General features: G+C 44.3%; 1 protein-coding gene across 1 annotated transcript in view; it reads right to left on the bottom strand.

Annotated features, from left to right (window-relative positions):
• The window catches only part of SLC35A2 (solute carrier family 35 member A2), a 55,619-nt gene extending 34,526 nt beyond the window's left edge, over window positions 1-21,093 (bottom strand). Inside the window, exon 1 of the mRNA XM_068248810.1 lies at window positions 20,927-21,093. Coding sequence (XP_068104911.1) covers window positions 20,927-21,032 — 106 coding nt within the window. The 5' untranslated portion in view covers window positions 21,033-21,093. The remainder of the gene's footprint in view (window positions 1-20,926) is intronic.
• Between the last annotated feature and the right edge of the window lie 3,898 nt (window positions 21,094-24,991).

Below are 24,991 nucleotides of genomic sequence, written 5' to 3'. Positions count from 1 at the left end.
GTATCACAGGAAGAAATAATCATATTCTATTAAAGCGTTTTGCAGCTAGATTTGCTGTGTAAACTATCTAAACTTTAGATGGGATATATAGACAAGTTACTTGTTATAGTTAGCTTTTCATCTCGGATCCGCTTTAAAGTAAACCTCGGGGGGGGGGGGGGGGGGGGGTGTTATAGGCTTAAAAAGGGCCCAATTGGAGAAAGGGGCCGAGTAGAGAAAGTGACTTACAAATGCTCCGGGCGCCTTTGCGGCATCCTCAAACTCCTCCCCAGTGTGTCACCTGACCGCAGTGCAGGTGAGCTCCGTGGGACTTCTGGGGTCCAAGCACTGGAAGCCTTTGCTGGATCCAGAGGCTTCACTCTCCCGAGGTAATGGTGGCCATAGATTAGGTGAAATGGACCATCTGATTCTATTATAAGCGAATTGCACGAAGATCGGTGCAGCCAAGTGCATGCCCAATCAACGATTCAACCAATTCTGGGCTGAAATTGGTCACTTGAAGATGCTGTAAGATGTAAGGCCATCATGGTCGGATGGCCACACAGCGGTTACGGTGAGAGATATCAGGACGAGCAACCAAAATGACGAAAATCCCCAATGCTGTCCCCCCAATATGGTCAATGTGCCCCAAACCTCGCCCCGGGTGCCCAGTGCTTGCATTACCTGTCTGTGTCCACCGCTGCCTCCGGCACCATCTTCTGTCCACACACACGCCCCACGTGGTTGCCAGCGTACACGTGGGGGCATGTGTGATATCACGTGGATATGTAATGTGTAGTGCACTGGGTACCGGGGGGGGGGGGGGGGGGGGGGCACATTGACCATTGGGGGACAGCATTACAATATGAGCAGGTAACAGATCTCTCTCCGATCTTGGTCCATCTGACCATACATTCTGATGTATAGGCACCTTAAAGTGGACCCAAATTAAAAATACAAGCTTTCAGAAATAAAATCTATTTTCTAAATTATAATAATAAATAGCAGCCTTTTTTCAGCTGCATGATGACAATTATAAAATATTTTACGTTTATTGGAGGAACCCCTCCCTTCCTTTCAAATTGCCGGGACAAAATCCAGCAAACTGGTGGAGTAGGTGGTGTCCGGCAAAATCAGGAATTGCTAATGTCTGCCCCCAGTATAATCCTAGTTATGAAAAGAGCAGGATGAAAAGCATGCACTGAAATGCTCATAGGCTTGAAGGAGTGTTTATTTATCTTTGTATGTGTCAGAGTGGTGCAACTAAATATTTTTAATTTAAAAAAATGTTTGGTTTGGGTCCGCTTTAAAGGGCAACTGAGGTGAGAGGGATATGGAGGCTGACATATTTCCTTTTAAGCAATACCAGCTGCCTGGCTATCCTGCTAATCCTCTGCCTCTAATACTTTTAGCCATAGACCCTGAACAAGCATGCAGCTGATCAGGTGTTTCTGATATTATTGTCAGACCTGAAAGGATTAGCTTCATGCTTGTTTCTGACATTTAGACACTACTGCATCCTAATAGACCAGCAGGACTGCCTGGCAACTGGTATTGTATAAAAGGAAATAAATATGGCAGCCTCCATATATTTCTCACTTCAGTTGTCCTTTAAAGAGAAACCGTGACCAAGAATTGAGCTTCATCCCAATCAGTAGCTGATACCCCCTTTTACACGAGAAATCTCTTCCTTTTCACAAACAGACCATCAGGGGGCGCTGTATGGCTGATATTGTGGTGAAACCCCTCCCACAAGAAACTCTGAGTACCATGGTCCTGGCAGTTTCCTGTCTGTGAACCCTGTTGCATTGTGGGAAATATCTGTTTACAGCTGTTTCCAACTGCCAAAAAAGCAAGCAGCAGCTACATCACCTGCCAACAGTAAACATGTCACCATGTGATAAATGTCAGAATGTAAATCAGGGATTTAAAAGATTTTACAATGAGCAAACCCTGACTAAATCATTTATACATAATTATTGTATGAAGCACTTTTTCATTACATTATTTTGCATTGGAGTTCCTCTTTAAGTATTTACATTTTCTACCTAAGGCTCTCCCAGGTTTCCTATAAACAATCAATATTTGTACAAGAATGATCATTAATACTGTCTCTGGTGTGACGTGGCACAAACATGTAACTAGTGTACTTATGGATGTGTCCTGAGTACCGTCTGAGTCACAGCTTGATGAGTTAACAAACAGGAACATTCAGTCTAGAGGATAAAGACTATGTAAAACAAGCAAGGCACAAAGGATTGGTGATAGGGAATGGATCACGGTATGCACACACCCATAGCACCTGCATTCAATGGTTAGCTGCAATGATAACAGGCCCAGTTATCAGTAACCTATGCAGAGAGAATACAAAGGTGAACACTGTATATGAAGCACACCCAGCAGGGACAGCCGCATTCTGGAGGGTTTGTACAACACAGATGGCATTCATAAAGCAAACACACAGTACTGAAGGCTGCAGTGTGCAGGAAAGGGGTTGTCTGTGCTAGTAGATTAGGAGGCAGCCGCTCTCTGATATTCAAGGCTATGAATAGTTTCTGCATCGGATTTCCCTCTCCTGCATGAGATTACAGAAATAATCACTGCATATTAGCTAAACATAGGCTTCATACGATGCAAAGGAAAACCGCACATGAGATTTGGGCGCAGTCGGCACCACCATGGGCCGTAATAGGTATTACGGCTAAAGCGGCTCTCAGAAAGTAATTTGGGCGCTGTCAAAAGACGGAGCGCAAATTACTTTAAGGCTGCTTTCACAGTTGGACGTTACAGGCTGACGTTACACAGGCTGCTGTGAGTTGGTCTACGTTACACAGGCTGCTGTGAGTTGGTCTACGTTACACAGGCTGCTGTGACGTAGACCAACTCACAGCAATGCAAAATCAATGGGCTGTTCACAGTGCCCCCGTTGCGTTACAGTGTAACGCTGCACGTTCAAACAAAGTGCAGCATGCTGTGCGTTATAAACAGTTTTAGCCACGTTGGACTGTTTGCACATGCTCAGTGCAGGAGAGGCGGAGGGGGAGAGTCCGGTATTGTCCATAGCCACATGGCTAATTAATATTCACTGCACTGTGCTGACGTGCAGTGTTTACTTGGAAGTGGCCGCTTTGTGCAGCGATTGGCTGGCGGGACCACGTGATGCGGAGTGTTCCGATGACGTGGTCTCCACCGGCGCATTACCTGGGGCTTCCTCCAGCCCATGGCAGCCAGGATGTGCCCTCGGCGCCGCTCCGGAGGCTCCCGGTCTTCTGGTGTTGCCGGCCAGGCCGGACTCTTCTGCGCTCCAACGTGCGTCTCACTGGTGCGCGCTGACGGCATCGGACGTCCTCCGGGCTGTACTGCGCAGGCGTAATGTCCAAGTGTGGAAGAGCCCTAAGAGTTGTTCTCATTTGTAGTCACAAAACGCTAGTGATTAGCGCTGGTGATTTTACCGCGATTAGAGCGGTAAAAAAAAAATCACTGCACACTCACAAATTTTGAGCGATCACATTTAGCGGTTTCTAGCATTTTAATCGCTCTACCATTGCGGTAAAATGCATGTAGCGCGTTTTGCAATTGCTGCTAATCCCAAACAGTCGGCAATCACGGCAGTGAGATATCACTGCCATATACTTTATTTTGCGCTAGCGATCGACAGTGAGAATAGGCCCTAAAAACGGCGTAATACGGTCGTCGAGTCCACGGCGACCTGGAGGGTGATTAGTAATTACAGCCGCCGGGACTTTTGCAGGATCAGGGTGAGACTTTTTTTCGGCTTTAACCTGCGCCCAAATTTCCCAGCAGCTTAATTATATGGGCGTTCGTACACACGCTAGATTAAACTCGGCAGAGGTGGCTTATAACGACTGCCCCTGCCGAGAATCTAGTGTGTGTACAGAACATGTCGCTAGGCTTCAAGCTAGAGACGCGTCTGTACAGCCTCGGCCTTGTAGTGTCGCCCGAGGGATGGGGTACCAATGCACAGCCAAGCCACGTATGTGTGTACGAGGATATGACCTACATACACATAATCCATTTCTGGCATCTCCCCTTTAGTGATCTGCTTAGGGTACATACACACGTGCCATTTTGATTGGCCAATCACTGACCAATTTTACCACCTACATGTAGCATGAGTGGCAAAAGAATTTGAATACTATGAGCAGATTGTGTAGGAAAGCCTTCATGGAAGTGGTAAAACTGGTCAATCACTGGCCAATCAAAATTGGATGTGTATGTACCCCTACCTAGAAAAGATACGTAGAGACGTATGACAGAACAGTGGGGGTCACCTCGGCAGAAACTGTAGCATGTTTGTGCACAGCAGCCTCCGCCCCCGCCCGGGGAAAAACAACAGTTTGCCTTCTTAAAACCAGGGCTGTGGAGTCGGTCCAAAAATCCACCGACTCCGACTCCGACTCCTCAGTTTAGAATTCCACCGACTCCGACTCCACGACTCCGACTCCTCTAATTTGCATATTACAATTTTGTTGATTAAAAGTATGTAACATGAAATTCGTCTCTTAACTGCCAACGCTTAGGAATTTTACAAGACAACTGAAGTGAGAAGGATATGTAGACTACTATATTTATTCCCTTTAGACTAAAACTAGTCCTTGGTAAGAGTACTTGTAAAAGGTACAAACCGGAACAAAGAACCTCTATCAGGCCCTAGGCAATGTAAGTGTGGGTACATGTAAGAATGATGTGCAGGTACTCTGCAGGGGAATGAGGAGATTGTAAACAGACAACACCTCTGTGTTCAATGTGCACAGCATTCTCAGTGGATTCCCTGCAGCTCTGTGGGGAGTGCATATGTAGAGTATAGTACTACTGTGTAACAAAGTAAACCTGAGACAGATGAAATTAAAGTTTTATACATACCTGGGGCTTCCTCCAGCCGCCTTCAGGATAATCAGTCCCTCGATGTCCTCCTCCACCACCTGGATCTTCTGCTATGAGTCCAGGTACTTGAGCCAGTCAGGCGTAGTGCGCATGCACACACTCCGCCGCCAGGAGCATACTACACCTGTGCAGCACTATTGCGCAGGTGCAGAATGTTCCTGGCTGTGGGAGCGGCATGCGACCGGACAGCGCTGACTGGCTGAATTACCAGGACTCATAGCAGAAAATCCGGGTGGTGGAGGACAGCGAGGGACTGATTAGCCTGAAGGGGGCTGGAGGAAGCCCCAGGTATGTATAAAACTTTACTTTTCATCCATTTCAGTTACCCTTTAATTTGTAGTCACCAAACCAAATTTTAACAACATATCAAATTATTTGATTTCATCAGCAAAGGGAGTGCATACATTTGCATAAATCAGCATCAATGCAGAATTATTTCCATCTCGTTGACCATCTCTATTAGTGACACAGCTACACATCAGGCTTTATTCTTACAGCATAGATGTTATTTAGTATATATGAGATTCCTGTGTACACATCATATATACAGTCACAATCAGATATGTATATCTGACCTTAAAAATACGGGGACTGCTTTATTGAAGCAGCACAAGTAACTAATTTTGACTGGTTTATTTCATTTTTGTGGACTAAGCACAGCTATTACTGTATATATACTGTATATATACATTATTTTTAATGACTATTATCTGAGAAATAGAACATTTTATCATATTTTCTATTTTCATTAGTTACAAATTCATTAGGAGTCGGAGTCGGAGTCGGTGCATTTTTTCCCGACTCCGACTCCAGGCACCCAAAATTGCCCGACTCCACGACTCCGACTCCACAGCCCTGCTTAAAACAGAAAGAATTTGCGATAATTCAGGTTGAAGTGAGCTTGAGATGTCTCCCAGTGCATCACTGCTGAATATATGCAAATTAACCATTGTTACCCTTAGAAGCTAAACACACCTCCAGAACCGCTGGAATGCAATGATGTGTCAGCTTGTTAATTTGTACAGAGCCAGAATAATCCAACATGCGTACAGACTGTTTTGGATTGTTTGATCCGTATCAGTGCATGGCATGGATTAATTTGGCTCTATGGAGTAACAATGGTTAATTTCAATATATTCAGCAGTGATGCACTGGAAGACATCTCAAGCTCACTCCAACCTGAATTATCGCAAATTCTGTTTTAAGAAAGCAAACTTTTGTTTTCCTTAGTATTTTAGTAAGGGGGCTTTTAGGACCATTGTAGCCCCTCACACACTGCAATGAGTTCTGGTTCACCATGAGTTTTCTAGCAGATTCCGAGTAACTGTATTGGCCAGATATCGACAGGGGGGAAAAAAATAATAATAAGTGTACGGCTACCTTTAGTGACATGTTTGTAAAGTGGTGTGGAAATTGCCAGCATCATAGAACTGCATTTTTTCTTCCAGGAATTTCTGCCCAACTCAACCACACTTTGTGTATTGACTCAATGACCGGCTCAGTGGTGATGATATGACCTGTCAAACAATGTGAAATTGATGACAAATCTACCCGGATACACAGCAGTGTCAGCAGCAGGATATTTGTTCAATCTGGGGACCGTTCAACACCTGGCATCTCCAGCACATCAGCAGCCAATGCATTCTATACACTGAACGCAGCCAGAGCACTGCACACACAAGCTAGATTTTCCTTGGTAGAAGTGATCATGGGCCCATATGCAATTCACTTTTTCACCTGAGCTTTCTCCTCGCTGATATTTTCACAACTTGTAAATAAAAGGCCTTTTTAACTACCAACAAGCAAACAAATGCTGAAAATAATTTTGACGGTACATTTTCACCAACTTTTTGGTTCTTTTTTTTATTGCAAATTGCTAAAAAGATATTTTAAAATAGATGAAAAATAAAATTTTATCTTTTTTCCATTCACTTCTATGAGAAATGAAGCGGTAAAACGATTGAAAGTAATATCGGACATGACGGAATTTATCAATCGAACGGAAACGTGTGTACCCAGCATAACAACCAAAGTAGCACAAATGCAGTCGTGACTAGTGTTTCTTGCTTGCCATCCACTCGTTATGTCCCTTCTAATCCCCAATACACACAATAAGATTTTCTGGCAGATTTCTTGCCGGATCGATTACTTCCAACATGCCCGATCTGATTTCAGATACATTTTCCGTAGAAGTGAATGGAAAAATTGATCGGAAATCAGATCGGACATGTTGGAAATAATCGACCTGGCAAAAATCTGCCATAAAATCTCATTGTGTGTATTAGGCATTAACGGCTGCCAACATCCGGCGACTTGAGCATGAGCATACTCGATCAGACATGCTGCTAAATCTCGGGCTGATGTGCTCGATCGGGTGGGCGGCGGTAACGGCATGCAATATCGGGAGAAGGGACAAGCGACAAACGCAATGGAAACCCCAGTATAAAATGTGCACACACACACAGACACAGACACACACACACACACACACACACACACACACACAGACACACACAGCTCCAGGAGGGTGGGCAGTGGACAAACAGACATGTGGACTGAATCAGTGTTAATAGGAACCTTCCACAAGTCAGTTTGAAGCACAAAAAAAAACACATACAAATAAGAAGTACGTTTCTTCCTGAGTAAAATGAAACATAAGTTACTTGTCTCCTATGTTGCTGTCACTTACAGTAAGTAGTAGAAATCTGACATTACCCACAGGATTTGGGCTAGTCCATCTCTCCATAGGGGACTCCCAGCATGGCCTTTATTCTTTATAAAGACACTCCCTGAAAAAGATTTATACAAATATGCTGGCAAGCCTCCCTGTCCACCGTACACTTTTTTGGCAGTTGGATGGAGCAACTGCCATTCACTAAGTGCATTTTGAAAATAAAGAAATTTCTGTGAACCCCCCATGAAGATGGGCTAATCCAAAACATGCTGGTTCTGTCAGATTTTTACTACCTACTGTACATGACAGCAACATAGGAGAAAAGTAATTTATGGCTAAATGTTACTCTGGAAGAAACATACTTCTTAATAGTATAGGTTTACATCAATTTGAAGATTTTCACGACAGTTCCTTTAAAGAGGAACTCCAGTGTAAATATTTTAAATAAAAAAAAAAAAAAAAGTCCTTCATTTTTACAATAATTATGTATAAATGATTTAGTCAGTGTTTGCCCATTGTAAAATCTTTTAAATCCCTGGTTTACATTCTGACATTTATTACATGGTGACATTTTTACTGTTGGCAGGTGATGTAGCTGCTGCATGCTTTTTTGGCAGTTGGAAACGGCTATTTCCCACAATGCAGCAATGTTCCCAAACAGGAAACTGCCAAGAGTACGTAGTTTTCTTGTTTCTTGTGGGAGGGGTTTCACCACAATATCAGCCATACAGCGCCCCCTGATGGTCTGTTTGTGAAAAGGAATAGATTTCTCATGTAAAAGGGGGTATCAGCTACTGATTGGGATAAAGTTCAATTCTTGGTCGGAGTTTCTCTTTAAGGATTCAGCATGATTGCTTCTTAACCAGGGCTGTGGAGTCGGTCCAAAAATCCACCGACTCCGACTCCTCAGTTTAGGATTCCACCGACTCCAACTCCGACTCCACGACTCCGACTCCTCTAATTTGCATATTACAATTTTGTTGATTAAAAGTATGTAACATGAAATTCGTCTCTTAACTGCCAACGCTTAGGAATTTTACAAGACAACTGAAGTGAGAAGGATATGTAGACTACTATATTTATTCTCTTTAGACTAAAACTAGTCCTTGGTAGGAGTACTTGAAAAAGGTGCAAACCGGAACAAAGAACATCTATCAGACCCTAGGCAATGTAAGTGTGGGTACATGTAAGAATGATGTGCAGGTACTCTGCAGGGAAATGAGGAGATTGTAAACAGACAACACCTCTGTGTTCAATGTGCACAGCATTTTCAGTGGATTCCCTGCAGCTCTGTGGGGAGTGCATATGTAGAGTATAGTACTACTGTGTAACAAAGTAAACCTGAGACAGATGAAATTCAAGTTTTCTACATACCTGGGGCTTCCTCCAGCCGCCTTCAGGATAATCAGTCCCTCATTGTCCTCCACCACCTGGATCTTCTGCTATGAGTCCAGGTACTTGAGCCAGTCAGGCGTAGTGCGCATTCACACACTCCGCCGCCAGGAGCATACTACACCTGTGCAGCACTATTGCGCAGGTGCAGAATGTTCCTGGCTGTGGGAGCGGCATGCGGCCGGACAGCGCTGACTGGCTGAATTACCAGGACTCATAGCAGAAGATCCGGGTGGTGGAGGACAGCGAGGGACTGATTAGCCTGAAGGGGGCTGGAGGAAGCCCCAGGTATGTATAAAACTTTACTTTTCATCCGTCTCAGTTACCCTTTAATTTGTAGTCACCAAACCAAATTTTAATAACATATCACATTATTTGATTTCATCAGCAAAGGGAGTGCGTACATTTGCATAAATCAGCATCAATGCAGAATTATTTCCATCTCGTTGACCATCTCTATTAGTGCCTGATGTGTAGCTGTGTCACTAATAGAGATGTTATTTAGTATATATAAGAGATTCCTGTGTACACATTATATACAGTCACAATCAGATATGTATATCTGACCTTAAAAATACGGGGACTGCTTTATTGAAGCAGCACAAGCAACTAATTTTGATTGGTTTATTTCATTTTTGTGGACTAAACACAGCTATTACTGTATATATACATTATTTTTAATGACTATTATCCGAGAAATAGAACATTTTATCATATTTTCTATTTTAATTACAGTTACAAATTCATTAGGAGTCGGAGTCGGTGCATTTTTTCCCGACTCCGACTCCAGGCACCCAAAATTGCCCGACTCCACGACTCCACAGCCCTGTTCTTAACAACCCCCAACACACGAGCGGGATGGATCGAGCCACCCCTGTATACACACGCACACGTGTCAGTTGAAACAGTAATTATTGCATATCTGTACGTACATTTAAGCTGCAGGGAAAGCAATCTTTTAACTTGAACTATTTATGCATTTGCATATGAAAGAAAAACATCAAATAAATGCACATGATGGCAAAGGTATACACACATAATGTATACCTTCACCAGTGTCATCATCTGGCAGAAACCTCTCAGTTGGGGGAATGGGAGTGTTAAAACAGAAACGCAATAGAATGGAAAAAAATAAAAATCACTCTGCGCGTTATCCGACCGTTGCGTTACATACAGTCAATGAAAAGTACTCTCCATTGCCACTGTTAATATGCGCATTATGCGGTGACACTGTTGGGATACCAAAGTCCATTGGATCGGATCGCATCACACGCACTCTGAACGTCACAGACTTACTACTGCATTGCCACTTCCTGCATGAAGATGCCTCCATAATATTTGCATGGCAACCAATCAATTTCACCACACATCAGACAACCCAACACATCAGCATTTTGATGGGGTGAAAAACCAACCAACATTTCAGCCATAGCTGACTGCTGCACTTCCAGTCCATTGCCATCATTCAAAAACAAATTCCTATAATTGTGACAAGTACCTGCAACTCTGATCGAACCATCAAATCAACCAAATGTGAAATCACTCTGTCAAGGTCATCTTAAAGGAATCAAGTGTAAACTAGACTCAATATATAATACGATTGAGGCTGCTTTCACAGTGGGACGTTACAGGCCCACGTTAGAGCAGCCTGTAACGCAGCCCAACTGACAGTAATGAAAAATCAATGGGCTGTTCACAGTGCCCATGTTGCATCACAGTGTAACGCTGGACGTTCAATGAAAGTGCAGCAAGCTGTGCGTTATAGGTGGTTTTAGCTGCGTTAGACTGTTTGCACATGCTCAGTAATGTTTTTTTTTTTTTCAGTGCAGGAGGAGGAGGAGGAGGGGAGAGTCTGCTATTGTCCCTAGCCACATTGCTAATTAATATTCACTGCACTGTGCTGAAGTAACGTGTTTTCTTCCTGCAGCGGCCGCTTTGTGCGACGGTTGGCTGGCGGGACCACGTGATGCGGAGTGTTCCGATCACGTGGTCTCCACAGTCTTGAAGCATGCGCCGTTTTCGTTCTATCAGTATCGAACGAAAGCGGCACACCAAGAGACGCATAACGCGTCTATGTAGCGTCCAACTTTAGCACCACCATGCGTTGCGTTAAGGGAACGTTATGCGACCTTAACGTCCCCTCTAACGCAACGTCTCTGTGTGAAAGAGCCCTAAATTAACAACACAACAGGCAAAACAGTTATGCGACCTTAACGTCCCCTAAAACGTGTGTGTGTGTGTGTGTGTGTGTGTGTGTGTGTGTGTGTGTGTGTGTGTGTGTGTGTGTGTGTGTGTGTGTGTGTGTGTGTGTGTGTGTGTGTGTGTGTGTGTGTGTGTGTGTGTGTGTGTGTGTGTGTGTGTGTGTGTGTGTGTGTGTGTGTGTGTGTGTGTGTGTGTGTGTGTGTGTGTGTGTGTGTGTGTGTGTTTTCTACTTCACCGATACTTCTTCCATCGAATTTGAATTAGCATGGGAAGAGCTGAAACTTTGCTAATGCGATTCTGAAACTAATGATTCATTACCTGTCAACTAATCATTACCTGTCAACTGTACAATTACCACTCATTTTTGTTTTCAATCCATATTACAAATGATATAATGATAAATTATTTTATGACCGACCAAAGACCAACATTGGGAATCGGTCTTTACATTGATTGCAGCCCTTAACAGTGGTTATAATGTCATTTGCAAATGTTAAAGGCCCTGTTCACAGTGCTCAGTTGCATTGCAGAATAATTCTGCATGTACAATGCCCATACAATTCTGTAGGGGTTTGTTCATAGTTCTGCGTTGTAGCTAATCACATTATTCTAAAGTTGTCCATACATTGGTTGATATGGCCAGAAGATAGATCCCTCTCCGATCATTATCTAATCAGAGAGAGGATCTACCTGCTCAATTGCCTCCACACACTGCTCACTGAATTTCAATGTCCCTGGGTGCGAGTGTGATGAGGACTGCGCAATCATATGCGATTTTTTTCCCCTTTTTATTAAATATGAGGCTTCTTTTACAAAGCAAAACCGCAATACTGATTTTCACTGGAAGCTAGAAATACAAAAAGAAAAAACGCAGCATGCAGGACTTTTTTTTTTAATTGCATCGAAAATTTTAATCACATCAAAATCTGAGTTGCATGTAGTGTAAAAGAGCCCTAAAAATAAAAAAAAATGAAGTCCTGCGTGCTATGTTATTTCTGCCTGTGTTGCTAGCGTGCAATGAAAATGAATTGCAAATTGGAATTGTGATTTACAGTGTATATGAAGCCTGATTTTACTCCACTTTAAAAGGAGAAACTATTAAAAATAATGCATTAAAAATGCAAACACACCAGCCAAGTTTTTACGGGTATATCCATTGGTACACAGGAAATTAAATGCTCTCTCTTCGCAGACGACATCTTACTCTATCTAGGCAATCCACACTATGATTTAGACAGAGTCTTTAAGTTCCTAGATAACTTTCGCACATTATCAGGCTTGTCCATTAACAGATCCAAATCGGTCATCATGTTTCTCTCAGGCTCTATTAGTACTGGTAGGGGCCCAGAAACAGCTAATGCATTAGGTATCTATATAGCCCGCACCTACTTTCAGTACTTGGGAATAAAAATTCCAAGAGAACCCACACAACTATATAAACTTAACATTACCCCCATAGTAGACAAGGTTGTACTAGAGCTACAGGGCTGGGAGAAACTACCCCTTTCCCTATTGGGCCGGAGCCACCTCATAAAAATGATAAGCTTTGGGAGATTATTATATCCTATACAAACATTGCCTTTATTGATTAAACACAAAGATAATCAAAGACTGATGAGGGCGTTCAAGAGATTCCTATGGCAAGGGAAGAAGGCAAGGATTCCTCTAGCATTACTACAAAATCCTATAGAAAAGTTAGGAGTTAATTTTCCCAATATACGAGCCTACAATCTTGCAGCGATTTTAAGACATGTCAGAGACTGGCTAGGAAATAAGCAATCAGTTACCAATACCCATTTAGAAGAGGAAATGGTTAAACCATGGTCTCTTGCTGGAGTCCTACATACTAAATTAGCACACCTCCCCTGGCATATTAAGAACAATATAATTTTCCGAGATACATGTATCGCCTGGCGAGAACTTCGTAAATTCTTGGGTCTCCCAGGCCTTTTATCCCCTCTTGCGCCTCTTTGGTCGTCTCCCGATTTCCCAGGAGGAAGATGGAATGCTATGGCAACAGAATGGAAAATTAAGGGTATAACTCAATTGTCTCAGGTAATAGATCCCAACGGGAAAATACTGGACTTTGATCTGCTAAAAACCCGATTCAAGATGACAGACCCACAAAACTTTTTACACCATCAGATCAGAACCTATGTCTCTCATGCTCTGGGGGGGTCTCCTATGCCAGATCACAGGGGGTTGTGGAAAATCTTGGGCAATTTGAAGGACCATAGGTCCATATCTGAGCTATACTCTGATTTGCGCTCCTTCAGGATCAAATCACCAGCTAAAACATATCTAAGGTTTTGGGCAGACTCCTTGGGATGTGATATAGATGAACTAAGTAAAACAATGGAGCTTGGTTGGTTAGACATGAGAAGGGTGGTAAAGGGGGAGACATGGAGGGAGATGCAGTTGAAAATTATGACAAAAGGCTACTATGCTTTTAATTTCAAGCACCTCCCTCCAAACTCTACCTATCTTACTAGCTGCCCAAAATGCAACTTACATCTACCAGATTTGGCCCACCTACTATGGAAATGTCCCCAGATTCAATGTTTTTGGAAAAGGGTAGAACAAATATGCTCTATAACTACATCAAAGAAAAGAATCTTAACTTTTTGGGAGGCCCTATTCCACGCTAGTAACCCTTCAGTAACAACGGCGGATAGAAATATTAAACCTATAGAACATTTTATTCTTGTGGCAGCAAAAAAATGCATAATGAGCCAATGGGTCCACTCTCTTCCACCATCCCACAAACAACTGGTGGATACATTACACACCTTAATGTATATATCTAAGTTTGATGCAGAGCAACATAAGACCAAGGCAACTGCTAAATTCTTTAAACTCTGGGGACAATTTATTAAGAAATATGTTCCAAGAACGCAGTTAAATAATATTATGCAACCATTCAAATGGACAAGATGGTATCTACTGGGACGTATAGAGGGAAACCTGGGTATATTTGATGTAGGAGATTGAGATTCAGTCTATCTCCCGTCTTACCTTTACATAAGTCACTTGGGGGATGCAAAAACAACATTTATTCCTTTATTGGAATTTGGGGCCTTGGTCTTATCTGGGTCTTCCCAGGGGCTTTTGCTTGGAGATCAGGACGTCTGCGGTATTAGGCTAGAAATAGCCTAACGGTTTCCTGCCATGGCTCCCTCAGGTTGAGGCTTTGCCATGTGCAGGCTAGTTAAAAGGAAAAAATTATATAAAAATGGGCTGACCATTATCTTCATGTAGTGCCACCTACCAGTTACTGTTTTAAGAAACAATGCTGTTATATCCTTCAAGTATATACTGCTGGAATATCTTGATTAGCTGCACTATGTGATTAGTTGATCATTTTCACTGTACTGTTTATATTTCAGTCCAATAAAAATGTGTTAAAAAAAAAAAAATGCAAACACAAAATGCAAACAAAAACAAAACAAAAATATAGAAATTCAGAAAACACATGGTTTTCTGCACTGCCTAGTGTGCTCCTAGCCTCAGTGTGAAAGGACCAAGTACCAATCGTTTAAGCTGGCCATACACTGGCCCGATTTACCGCCGTTTCGACAGCAGATTCGATCACTGGGATCGAATCTGCTGCCAATCGTTCGCGCTACACGCCGAATTTCGATTCATTTCGTCCGATTCCGTCGATCGCGCCGTGCGGAAAATTAGCGTCGATCGCCTGCGGGTAAAGAGCGTGTCGCTAGCGGCGTTCGAGTGCCCGACGACCGACGCAATAGAGCCCGCATACATTACCTGCTCCGCCGGCGCGACTGCCCCCCCTCGTCTCCGCTCTGGTCTCCGGCATGCCTTCACTTATTCCTGCCCGGCAGGAAGTTTAAACAGTAGAGGGCGCTCTGTTTAAACTTCCTGCCGGGCAGGAAGAAGTGAAGCAAGCTGGAGCCGGAGACCAGAGCGGAGAAGAAGAGCGGAGAGCGCTGGCGGAGCAGGTAATGTATGCGGCGGCGGCGGGGGGGGGGGGGGGGGGAGCGGCGGCAGCAGCAGCAGCAGCAGCACCACAGATTGTGAACGGTTTCAGGCTGAAATCGGTTCACAATCTGTTTGCAGTAAAGGTAGCCATACGATCCCTCTCTGATCACATTCGATCAGATAGGGATCTGTCTGTTGGTCGAATCTGATGGCAAATCGACCAGTGTATGGCCACCTTTACCTTCCTAATCTGACCAAATTGGTGAAAGAATCGGTTCAGCCCAGGGAAGTTTCCACTCACTGTAATGCAAGAATCACTGCTTTATCAAATTTGGCTTCACATCTATACTGACTATACAGCAACAGGAGAAACAAAAACTATCACAACAAATTTTCCAGCACATCCAGCAGATGCTCAATCAGATTGAGATCATCACTTTCTTCTTCCATTGTCCAACTCTGATGCTCACACTGTAGGCACCTTTGGCAGCATGGGGGAAGCATGGACAATCTGATCTAATCTGGTCGGTAGCTATGTAGCAAGCTATGATGCACTATATGTTCTGGCATCTCTCCCTCATGAACATCAAGTCTCTGCTCTTCTATTCCCTGTGTGTATCTGTGAGCTTTCGGCACCCATGACCCTGTCATCTTTCTTTCCTTGGCTGACTGCATAAAACATCCCTCAAGTCCTGTCATTATGGAGATGCTCTGGACATCACAATATTTTTATTTCAGATCCTTTGCGAACGAGTAATAAGATCGATATTCAGATCTGATATCAATCAGATATAGCTAAAGCTAGCTTGCGCACACATATGCAATTTTTCTTATTCAGATTAGATTTCCAATTGCATACTGAACAAAAATGAATCAAAAGGACTTACACATGAAACGATAGCCAGTATTTTAATCAATATTTCCAGCAGGTCCCAACTGCTTCTGATCAAGATACACATTTTTAGCTTGGGACTGCTTGCTAGCAATCAGTATGATATACATACTTGATTGGATATAAGATATAATAACCTGAACAGTAATAACCCCTACAGTCTGGATTCCGACCTGCACACAACTGAAACAGCCCTCGCCAAGGTGGTCAACGACCTTACCCTTGCCAGGGCCAAAGGCAGTTATTCCATCCTGCTCCTCCTTGACCTCTCTGCAGCATTTGACACTGTTGACCACTCCCTCCTCCTCCAATCACTACAGTCTATGGGCACCCATGGTCTTGCCTTGGCCTAAATCTCCTCCTACCTGTTGGGGTCCCTCAGGGCTCTGTTCTAGGCCCCCTTCTTTTACTCCATATACACTTCCTCCATTGGCAAGCTTATCTCCTCCCTGGGCTTCAATTACCACCTTTATGCAGATGATACTCAGTAGAGGGCGCTCTACTGTTTAAACTTCCTGCCGGGCTAGAAGAAGTGAGGCATGCCGGACCTGGAGACCAGAGCGCAGACAGAGCAGCGGTGACCGGGAGACTGGAGTCGCGCCGGCGGAGCAGGTAATGTATGCGGGCCCTATTGCGTCGGTCATCGGGCAATCGAGCGCCGCTAGCGATGCGCTCTTTACCCGCGGGCGATCGACGGTTATTTTCCGCACGGCGCGATCGACGGGATCGGACGAAATGGATCGAAATTCGGCGTGTAGCGTGAACAATTGGCAGCAGATTCGATCCCAGTGATCGAATCTGCTGTCGAAACGGGCGCAAATCGGGCCAGTGTATGGCCAGCTTAACAGGTGACAATGGGCTCTATTCACAATGAGTTACCGCATGAGGTAATTTAGGTAGTGATAAATACCGACCAAATATCTCCATTTTGAAATTCACCCATTTTTTTCTCCCTAAATTACCTCATGCGGTAAAAGTGTGGTAATTACCTCAAAATGTATCTCTAGTTTGAGATTCTCAATTGAATAGTTGGTGTTAAGGATTTTTTTTTTATCACCTACAAATGGTAGGTGATAATTTTCACTTCTCTGCTTTTGGCCTTCAGAATGGAGCCTTTTAAGCTTTGTTTGCATGAGTTTATGTCAATTTTACTTATAAAGCAAAGAAGACGAGTGTGTCTAATCTCAAGGCGCACTTTCAGACCTCGTACAGTCTTTTAGATGATTTAATAGATGCCGATAAGGAAACTCCTCTTTGCTCTAAGAGATAAGCAACAGCATAATAACCCAGGGCTGTGGAGTCGGAGTCGGAGTCGTGGAGTCGGAGTCGTGGAGTCGGGCAATTTTGGGTGCCTGGAGTCGGAGTCGGGAAAAAATGCACCGACTCCGACTCCGACTCCTAATGAATTTGTAACTGTAATTAAAATAGAAAATATGATAAAATGTTCTATTTCTCAGATAATAGTCATTAAAAATAATGTATATATACAGTAATAGCTGTGCTTAGTCCACAAAAATGAAATAAACCAATAAAAATTAGTTACTTGTGCTGCTTCAATAAAGCAGTCCCCGTATTGTTAAGGTCAGATATACATATCTGATTGTGACTGTATATATGATGAGTACACAGGAATCTCTTATATATACTAAATAACATCTATGCTGTAAGAATAAAGCCTGATGTGTAGCTGTGTCACTAATAGAGATGGTCAATGAGATGGAAATAATTCTGCACTGATGCTGATTTATGCAAATGTATGCACTGAAATCAAATAATTTGATATGTTATTAAAATTTGGTTTGGTGACTACAAATTAAAGGGTACCTGAGACGGATGAAAAGTAAAGTTTTATACATACCTGGGGCTTCCTCCAGCCCCCTTCAGGCTAATCAGTCCCTCACTGTCCTCCACCACCCGGATCTTCTGCTATGAGTCCTGGTAATTCAGCCAGTCAGCGCAGTCCGGCCGCATGCCACTCCCACAGCCAGGAACATTCTGCACCTGCGCAATAGTGCTGCACAGGTGTAGTATGCTCCTAGCGGTGGAGTGTGTTCATGCGCACTACGCCAGACTGGCTCAAGTACCTGGACTCATAGCAGAAGATCCAGGTGGTGGAGGAGGACAACGAGGGACTGATTATCCTGAAGGCGGCTGGAGGAAGCCCCAGGTATGTACAAAACTTTAATTTCATCTGTCTCAGGTTTACTTTGTTACACAGTAGTACTATACTCTACATATGCACTCCTCACAGAGCTGCAGGGAATCCACTGAGAATGCTGTGCACATTGAACACAGAGGTGTTGTCTGTTTACAATCTCCTCATTCCCCTGCAGAGTACCTGCACATCATTCTTACATGTACCCACACTTACATTGCCTAGGGCCTGATAGATGTTCTTTGTTCCGGTTTGTACCTTTTACAAGTACTATTACTAAGGACTAGTTTTAGTCTAAAGGGAATAAATATAGTAGTCTACATATCCTTCTCACTTCAGTTGTCTTGTAAAATTCCTAAGCGTTGGCAGTTATGAGACGAATTTCATGTTACATACTTTTAATCAACAAAATTGTAATATGCAAATTAGAGGAGTCGGAGTCGGAGTCGGTGGAATCCTAAACTGAGGAGTCGGAGTCGGAGTCGGTGGATTTTTGGACCGACTCCACAGCCCTGTAATAACCTTAAGGCTGCCTTCACAGTGGGACGTTACAGGCGCACGTTAGAGCAGCCTGTAAAGCAGCACAACTCACAGTAATGAAAAAAATCAATGGGCTGTTCACAGTGCCCACGTTGTGTTACAGTGTAACGCTGCATGTTGAAAGAAAGTGCAGCATGCTGTGCGTTATAGGTGGTTTTAGCTGCGTTGTGTTTGCACATGCTCAGTAAGGGGAGAGTCGCTATTGTTCCTAGCCACATGGCTAATTAATATTCACTGCACTGTAGTGTTGTCCAGATCATGAACAATTCGGATCTTTGGATCTTTTTTGTGAGTCGAATCATCCGGATCATCACAATGAAGGATTCGGTTCACAGTGAATGTCTGGAAGTAACAGGAACTGCAGCTTCTGTGCACAAGCACAATCTTCCTGCTGCATCTCTTCCTTCCCCATTAGCACCCTCAATGTGCCCTCATTCTCCTGCACCTCTCACTCTGCTGCACCCCTGCTTCCTGCTTCCCTAGTAAAATGATTCAAAGATTTGTTCAAAGATCCGGATCTTTTCAATGAATCGATTCGAATCATTGAAAAGATCCAGACTTCCCGGGATAGCACCAAGAGCCTCATAACGCGGCTCAATCTGACGTCCAACTTCAACACCACCATGCGTTGCGTTAGGGGCACCTTATGCGACCTTAACGTCCCTTAAAACGCAACGTCTAGGTGTGAAAGAGGCGTTAAAGAAAAACATTTCTTTGTTACAGCTGATAAAAATCCAGCAAAAAAATCTCCAGTGTATGCATTTCCTGCTTTCATGGAAGCAGACATAGGGTTAACATCCTGTGTTTACAAATTAGGTACTCTGCTGAGGCAGCCAGCGGCACAGCTGAGAGCTCAAATTACAGTTGTGATTATTCCAGGGCTGTGGAGTCGGAGTTGGAGTCGGGGCCATTTTGGGCACCCGGAGTTGAAGTCGGAGTCGTTGATTTCATAAACTGAGGAGTCGGAGTCGGGTGATTTTTGTACAAAATCCACAGCCCTGTTAAGTATTAGGCTAAGGAGTCGGAGCCATTTTAGGTACCTGGAGTCGGAGTCGTGGTTTCATAAACTGAGGAGTCGAAGTTGGAAGATTTTTGTCCCGACTCCACAGCCCTGGTTTATTCACAGATGTGAGGAAATTAGACAGGCTAAATTATATACATACGGGGTGTATTTCTATATGTTTTCCTTCTGTCCTGCGCAAGAGTTGAGGTCCCACTTTACATGTGCCAGGCTTTCCTGGGTCGTCTCTGTGTAATGGGTGGCAAGTATATGGGCTGCCCTACAATGGTCAAAAAAAGCTTTATTTCCGTACATATTGTTTCAATTCACTAAGCAGTTTAGACTAGTCTACTAATGGTTTTTAGTCTACTGATGGTTTGGTCAGTTGCATCAAAGGGGAATTCACTATTGCCAAATGTTTTAGACCTGGTCTAAACCATTTGGTAATTAGGTTGGTAAATCAGGGAACATGATCAAAAGATGCAATTCACAAACGGGTAGCTATGACTGACATCCTTCTCCTCTGATGAGCTCTCCTCTGCATACAATTAAACTCCTGCATAATTAATCCAAAAGGTTCCATCCTCACATCTAAAATACCTCACATAATTACTTTACCTACAGAAATCAGCTGGTCTAATCTCTGTCAGAAAAAGTGGGCGTGGTTACTCCTTGTTTGCCTTTCAGAATTGTGTAATTACTGAATGTTAGACCAGGTCTAAAACATTACACCAATTTATCAGAAGACTAACAACCATCTGTAGACTAGTCTAAACTGCTTAGTGAATTGAGGCTATAACTGACTGTTTTATCACCTGCTTTTTTACCGCACTTTTATTAAACATTTATCACACTCCATACATTTTTAGTGAATGCTTTACAAAAAAAAAAATCGGTAATTATCACTGGAGGTAATTTTTCACCCCCAAAAAAAGTTATTGCACATGTTATTGTAAATAGAGCCCATTGTGGCATGATCAGTGTTATTTCTGTCACCTGACATTGGCTTTATTACTGAGATTTTTCAGTATAAAATATTATAAATTGCCACGAAATACAACCATTGCAACAAAATGAGTAAAATCCGCAGAAAATGAGAACAGTGACAATATTGCAATCATATAATGATACTGAGGTGCTGCTGTCACTTGCAAGAGACACAATGTTTCTATTCAGGAGTCCCTCCCCCATTATCACGCCCCCCACACAGGAGACTGGCTGGGACTTGTAGTGCATGACACTTACTGTCAGCGGGGCTTCTCCCCGGGGGGCTACCGGGCTCCCTCATATCCGCCTGCAGCTGCTTCATCTCCTGCTCCTCGTCCCCAACTCCAGCAGCCGCAGCCGCCATACCCTCCCGGCACTGCCGCACTTCCGGGTCCGCCACACTAAAGCGGCAGCGCCAGCTCACTTCCGGTGACGTCAGTCGCGCCAGCAGCTGGAGCGCCGAGAGGGCGGACCTAAGAGAGCATCATGGCAACAGTAGCTGTCAGCGGCTTCCGGGTGTCAGGGACCAAGTGGAAGGCGGAGCCGAGCGGTAGGACAACCAATTGAGATTCTCTTCACGTCGGCTTCCGCATTCCAGGGATTGGAACGGGGCGGAGTCAGGCGCTATGACAACCATTGACGAGTTCCTGAGTCACTTCTGCGTTCCACCAGCCGGGTGTAGATGGAGCTGAGCACCATGGCAACCTATGACAGGAATTTGTTATAGCAGCAGGCTGCTTCCGCGGTCGCTTGTCCAGCAGGTGGCGCGCGTAGCCACGGCAACCATAAGGAGCATGCGCTCCACTAAAGAGAACCTGTGTGGCTGTCAGCGGCAGGGAAGCACAGCTTTTCTTTTCTAGTTTTTAATATATTGTAAAAGGCATCAGTTTGTGGGTTTTACCGCTGCCTGTGCCCTCACTTCTAAACAGGACGCGTGAAGATATCAATATGGCTAGTAATGAGGCTACATATGGCTTGTACTGACTGCAGAAGATGTGGGGTCTGTCATGCTTTAACTGCTATCACTCACTTCCTTCCCTTGTGACACCCATGGGCATAATTCAGGTTTAGGTGTCACTGGTGCAGGTAAGTAGGTGGATTTCTCCCCACTGGAGTTTCACATAGCTTACAAGGCCCAGTACACACAATACAATTTTACCGCCAGATCGATGGATGGGAAGTCTCCTGTCATTCGATAATTTCCCAAAATATCTGATCTGAATCCGATCGACGAAGGGATTGATTTTGAGATCTGCATTTAATCAATCTATTTCTCTATCAGAAGCAGTTCGAAAATGCTGGAAGTGATCATATGATGGTTAATTTCCCGTCTGATAGGAAAATAACATCATGTGTACCAGGCATAACCCTACCTTCCAAAATGGAAGCAAAACCATTTTACCGTAAGTGTGGCTTCATCCAATTTTTGGGGGTGATAATGTGTAGATGTAGAAATTCTGTAAGGTTTTAATTGCTGTCTGTGTCTCCTTTAGTGACGGTTTAATTTCCTTCCTGACCCAGTAAAAGTGAAACTGACTGTGACCTTTTTTTCTTCCTATACTGAAACACTCCCTTCACTTCCTCTAGTGCAGGGGTCAGGAACCTTTTTGGCTGAGAGAGCCATAAACGCCACATATTTTAAAATGTAATTCCGTGAAAGCCATACAATGGGTATCATTCATAAAGAGGCTGTCGGTAGTGGGGGAAAACACCGTTCTTCTCCGCAACCGGTACTTTAGACTTCTGGGTGGGCATTCATAAAGAAGTGTGTAGGTGCGGTGGCAGTGCGGAGATTCCCCGAACTAGGCTGGCGGTAGGCAGGCGGAGACACGGAAGCTGCCGAGTTGATACATTTCTCCGTGTTCCGCTCTGCTGCAGCTGCCTGGGAGGTCTGTGTGTCTCCATTCACTTGCATTGGTATCGCCACATCAGAGGGAGCGGGACTTTCCGACCTGACACCGCTGGCGGTATTCTTTATGAATTAACATTTTGCTACATTTGTTCCGTTAATCACCGCACAAGGCGGTGATTTATCACTCTGCTCGGTATGTCTTTTTTTCATGCGGAAAGAGCCTTTATGAATGCTGACTTTGCCGAGTGATCGGTAAAGTCAGCTGTTTTTAGCATTTCCGCATGCGGAAATGCTTTATGAATGATACCCAATATGTTTCAAACTGGGGCATTAGGGCTCACATCCCTTTTGCCATGGAGATGTGTATAGAGTTGATCCTCTGGTCAGCAACAGTGTCAGACACGTCTTTAGCTTCTCTTGGGTTTCATCAACATCAGCGATTTCCCCGAGAGCCAGAGAGGAGAAATACCGACTAACAGCTTGTACAATTAGCTAGCTGACTTGGTGGTTGATTCACTTTGTAGGATAAGATCCCCACACTTTGGCCCAATAGGCTGCCTGTCAAGTGACAGGCAGCCTGTTGGCCCAATCAAAGTGTGTGGATCTCGTCCTACAAAGTCACTGGACCTGACAGGGTCCAGAGTGGGACAATTGGAGCAGCCTTTCTTCGTTTTGGGGTAGCGCAAGTAAGTTAGTGGTGCATGCTACAACACTAGCGTGCCTACTTTGAACATGTTACTTGCGCTGCCACACTAAGCTGCACTGCTTCAGTGGCTTAGTGAATCTGAATCCCCTACTGATTTGTATGTGAGCCAGATGTAGCTATCAAAAGAGCCACATTTGGCTCCCGAGCCATAGGTTCCCTACCCCTGCTCTACAGTGACTGGAGCAGGAAGTGAGGGGGGAATGGTACACGGATCTGGACCTGTCAGAAGTTCTAGCCCCAACCCCGTGCTATCAAAAGCAGATGTGTAATTGCATCCTATATTAAGCATAGGATCCATTTACACTTAGAGGGGGAGCAAAAGCATACTTTCCTGATGAGACACTTTTGTTTTCCGGAGATCACAGATGCTACAAATGCTCATGGAATCCATGAAAGCCTATGAGAACATGTAGTCAGAAGCATAGGGCTCCCATTGGATTGCAAAGTACCAATGGGAATCCTCCTTAGCACCAGGAAGGATTCTCATTGGTTCATGGTGCACATACACATATTTGTTTTAGGTAGCAGTATTTGAGCATCTGTACAAAGCTGTGGTGTGGATACTGTAAGTTACATTTCAGGTCCCTTGTGTTCCATTATCTCAAAAAGCAATGTGTGAGAGCCTTGTACTTAGCACCAGTGGTTGGTGTGGGCACTCCCAGGGCGTGAAGTCTAAGTGGCCAAGGGTCTTCACCAGAGCACCCTGCAAGGGGTAATGGGTCGCCACCCCTAGTGGGGGCCAGATTACTTTGCTGCTGGGTATCCACCAGGTCTTGACCCCTGGGTTTGCCCCACTGGAGAAGGGAAGAACAGGAGAGTGAACAGTGCAGTGTAGGGGAGGCTGGACAGGACTGGCGGGATGGACCGACAGGGCAGACTGGCAGAATAACTACCGGAAGTCAAAATGGTGTGCCCCCACAAGAATAATGGGGTTTAAATAGCCCAGGCATTCACACCAGTGCTGTTGCTTGGCCCCTCCCCCAGAACTATATCCCCCATCGCCCCCGCATGCTCAAAAGACCTGATGCCCAGGAGTGCGCTTGGTGGGGAGGTGAGCTGATGGCATCCATGGTAGTCCCTGAAGACTTTGAGGAGCAGCGTCGGAAATCGCTGTGGGATCCGAGGAGTCCAATGCTGGAGGGGTGAGTGTGACACAAAGGCACCCAACCTGTTCTCCACGCTTTCACAAGCTTATGATGGGAAAACTTTGTGTGTTTTCTGTGGAATAACTTCTTACCAGTCTTCATTGTTATGGTGAGTTTCGCTGGCACATTTTCACCAAAACCATAAAATGCTGACCTGTGTGGCTTTTCCTTGTTTTTATAAGATGGATAATGAGGGGGCTGGTGATGAGTGATACCAGCTAATGTGGGCTGAGCCCAGACTGTAATTGTAATTATAATTTTAATGGCAGAGACAGACAGGGCGCAGAGAGAGTCAGACAAATAGAGTCCAGAGAGGCAGGGAGAGAAAGTACGGATGAAGACAGGCAGACAGAGTGCAGAGAGCCCGGCAGAGAGAGTGCAGAGAGTGAGGGCCTATTTCCATTGGGTGTTATGTCCCTTTGGCATGGCACCCATGCTTGCTATAACCATACACGGTTATAGGGATTCGAATGCATGCTACAGAAAACTGTGGCATGCTATCCAATATCGCACCGTCATGCGATTCGGACGGCAAGCCTATTGTCCGGCTTGCATGTGGAAAAACACTGTGCTTTTGTTGGTGGTGGAAACAGGCCCAGACAGCAGAATGCAGAGAGAGA

This window comes from Hyperolius riggenbachi, chromosome 8 (genome assembly GCF_040937935.1).
Source record: "Hyperolius riggenbachi isolate aHypRig1 chromosome 8, aHypRig1.pri, whole genome shotgun sequence".
NCBI lineage: Eukaryota > Metazoa > Chordata > Amphibia > Anura > Hyperoliidae > Hyperolius > Hyperolius riggenbachi.
Note: the sequence above shows the minus strand (reverse complement) of the source record. Positions and strands in the feature narration are given on the sequence as shown.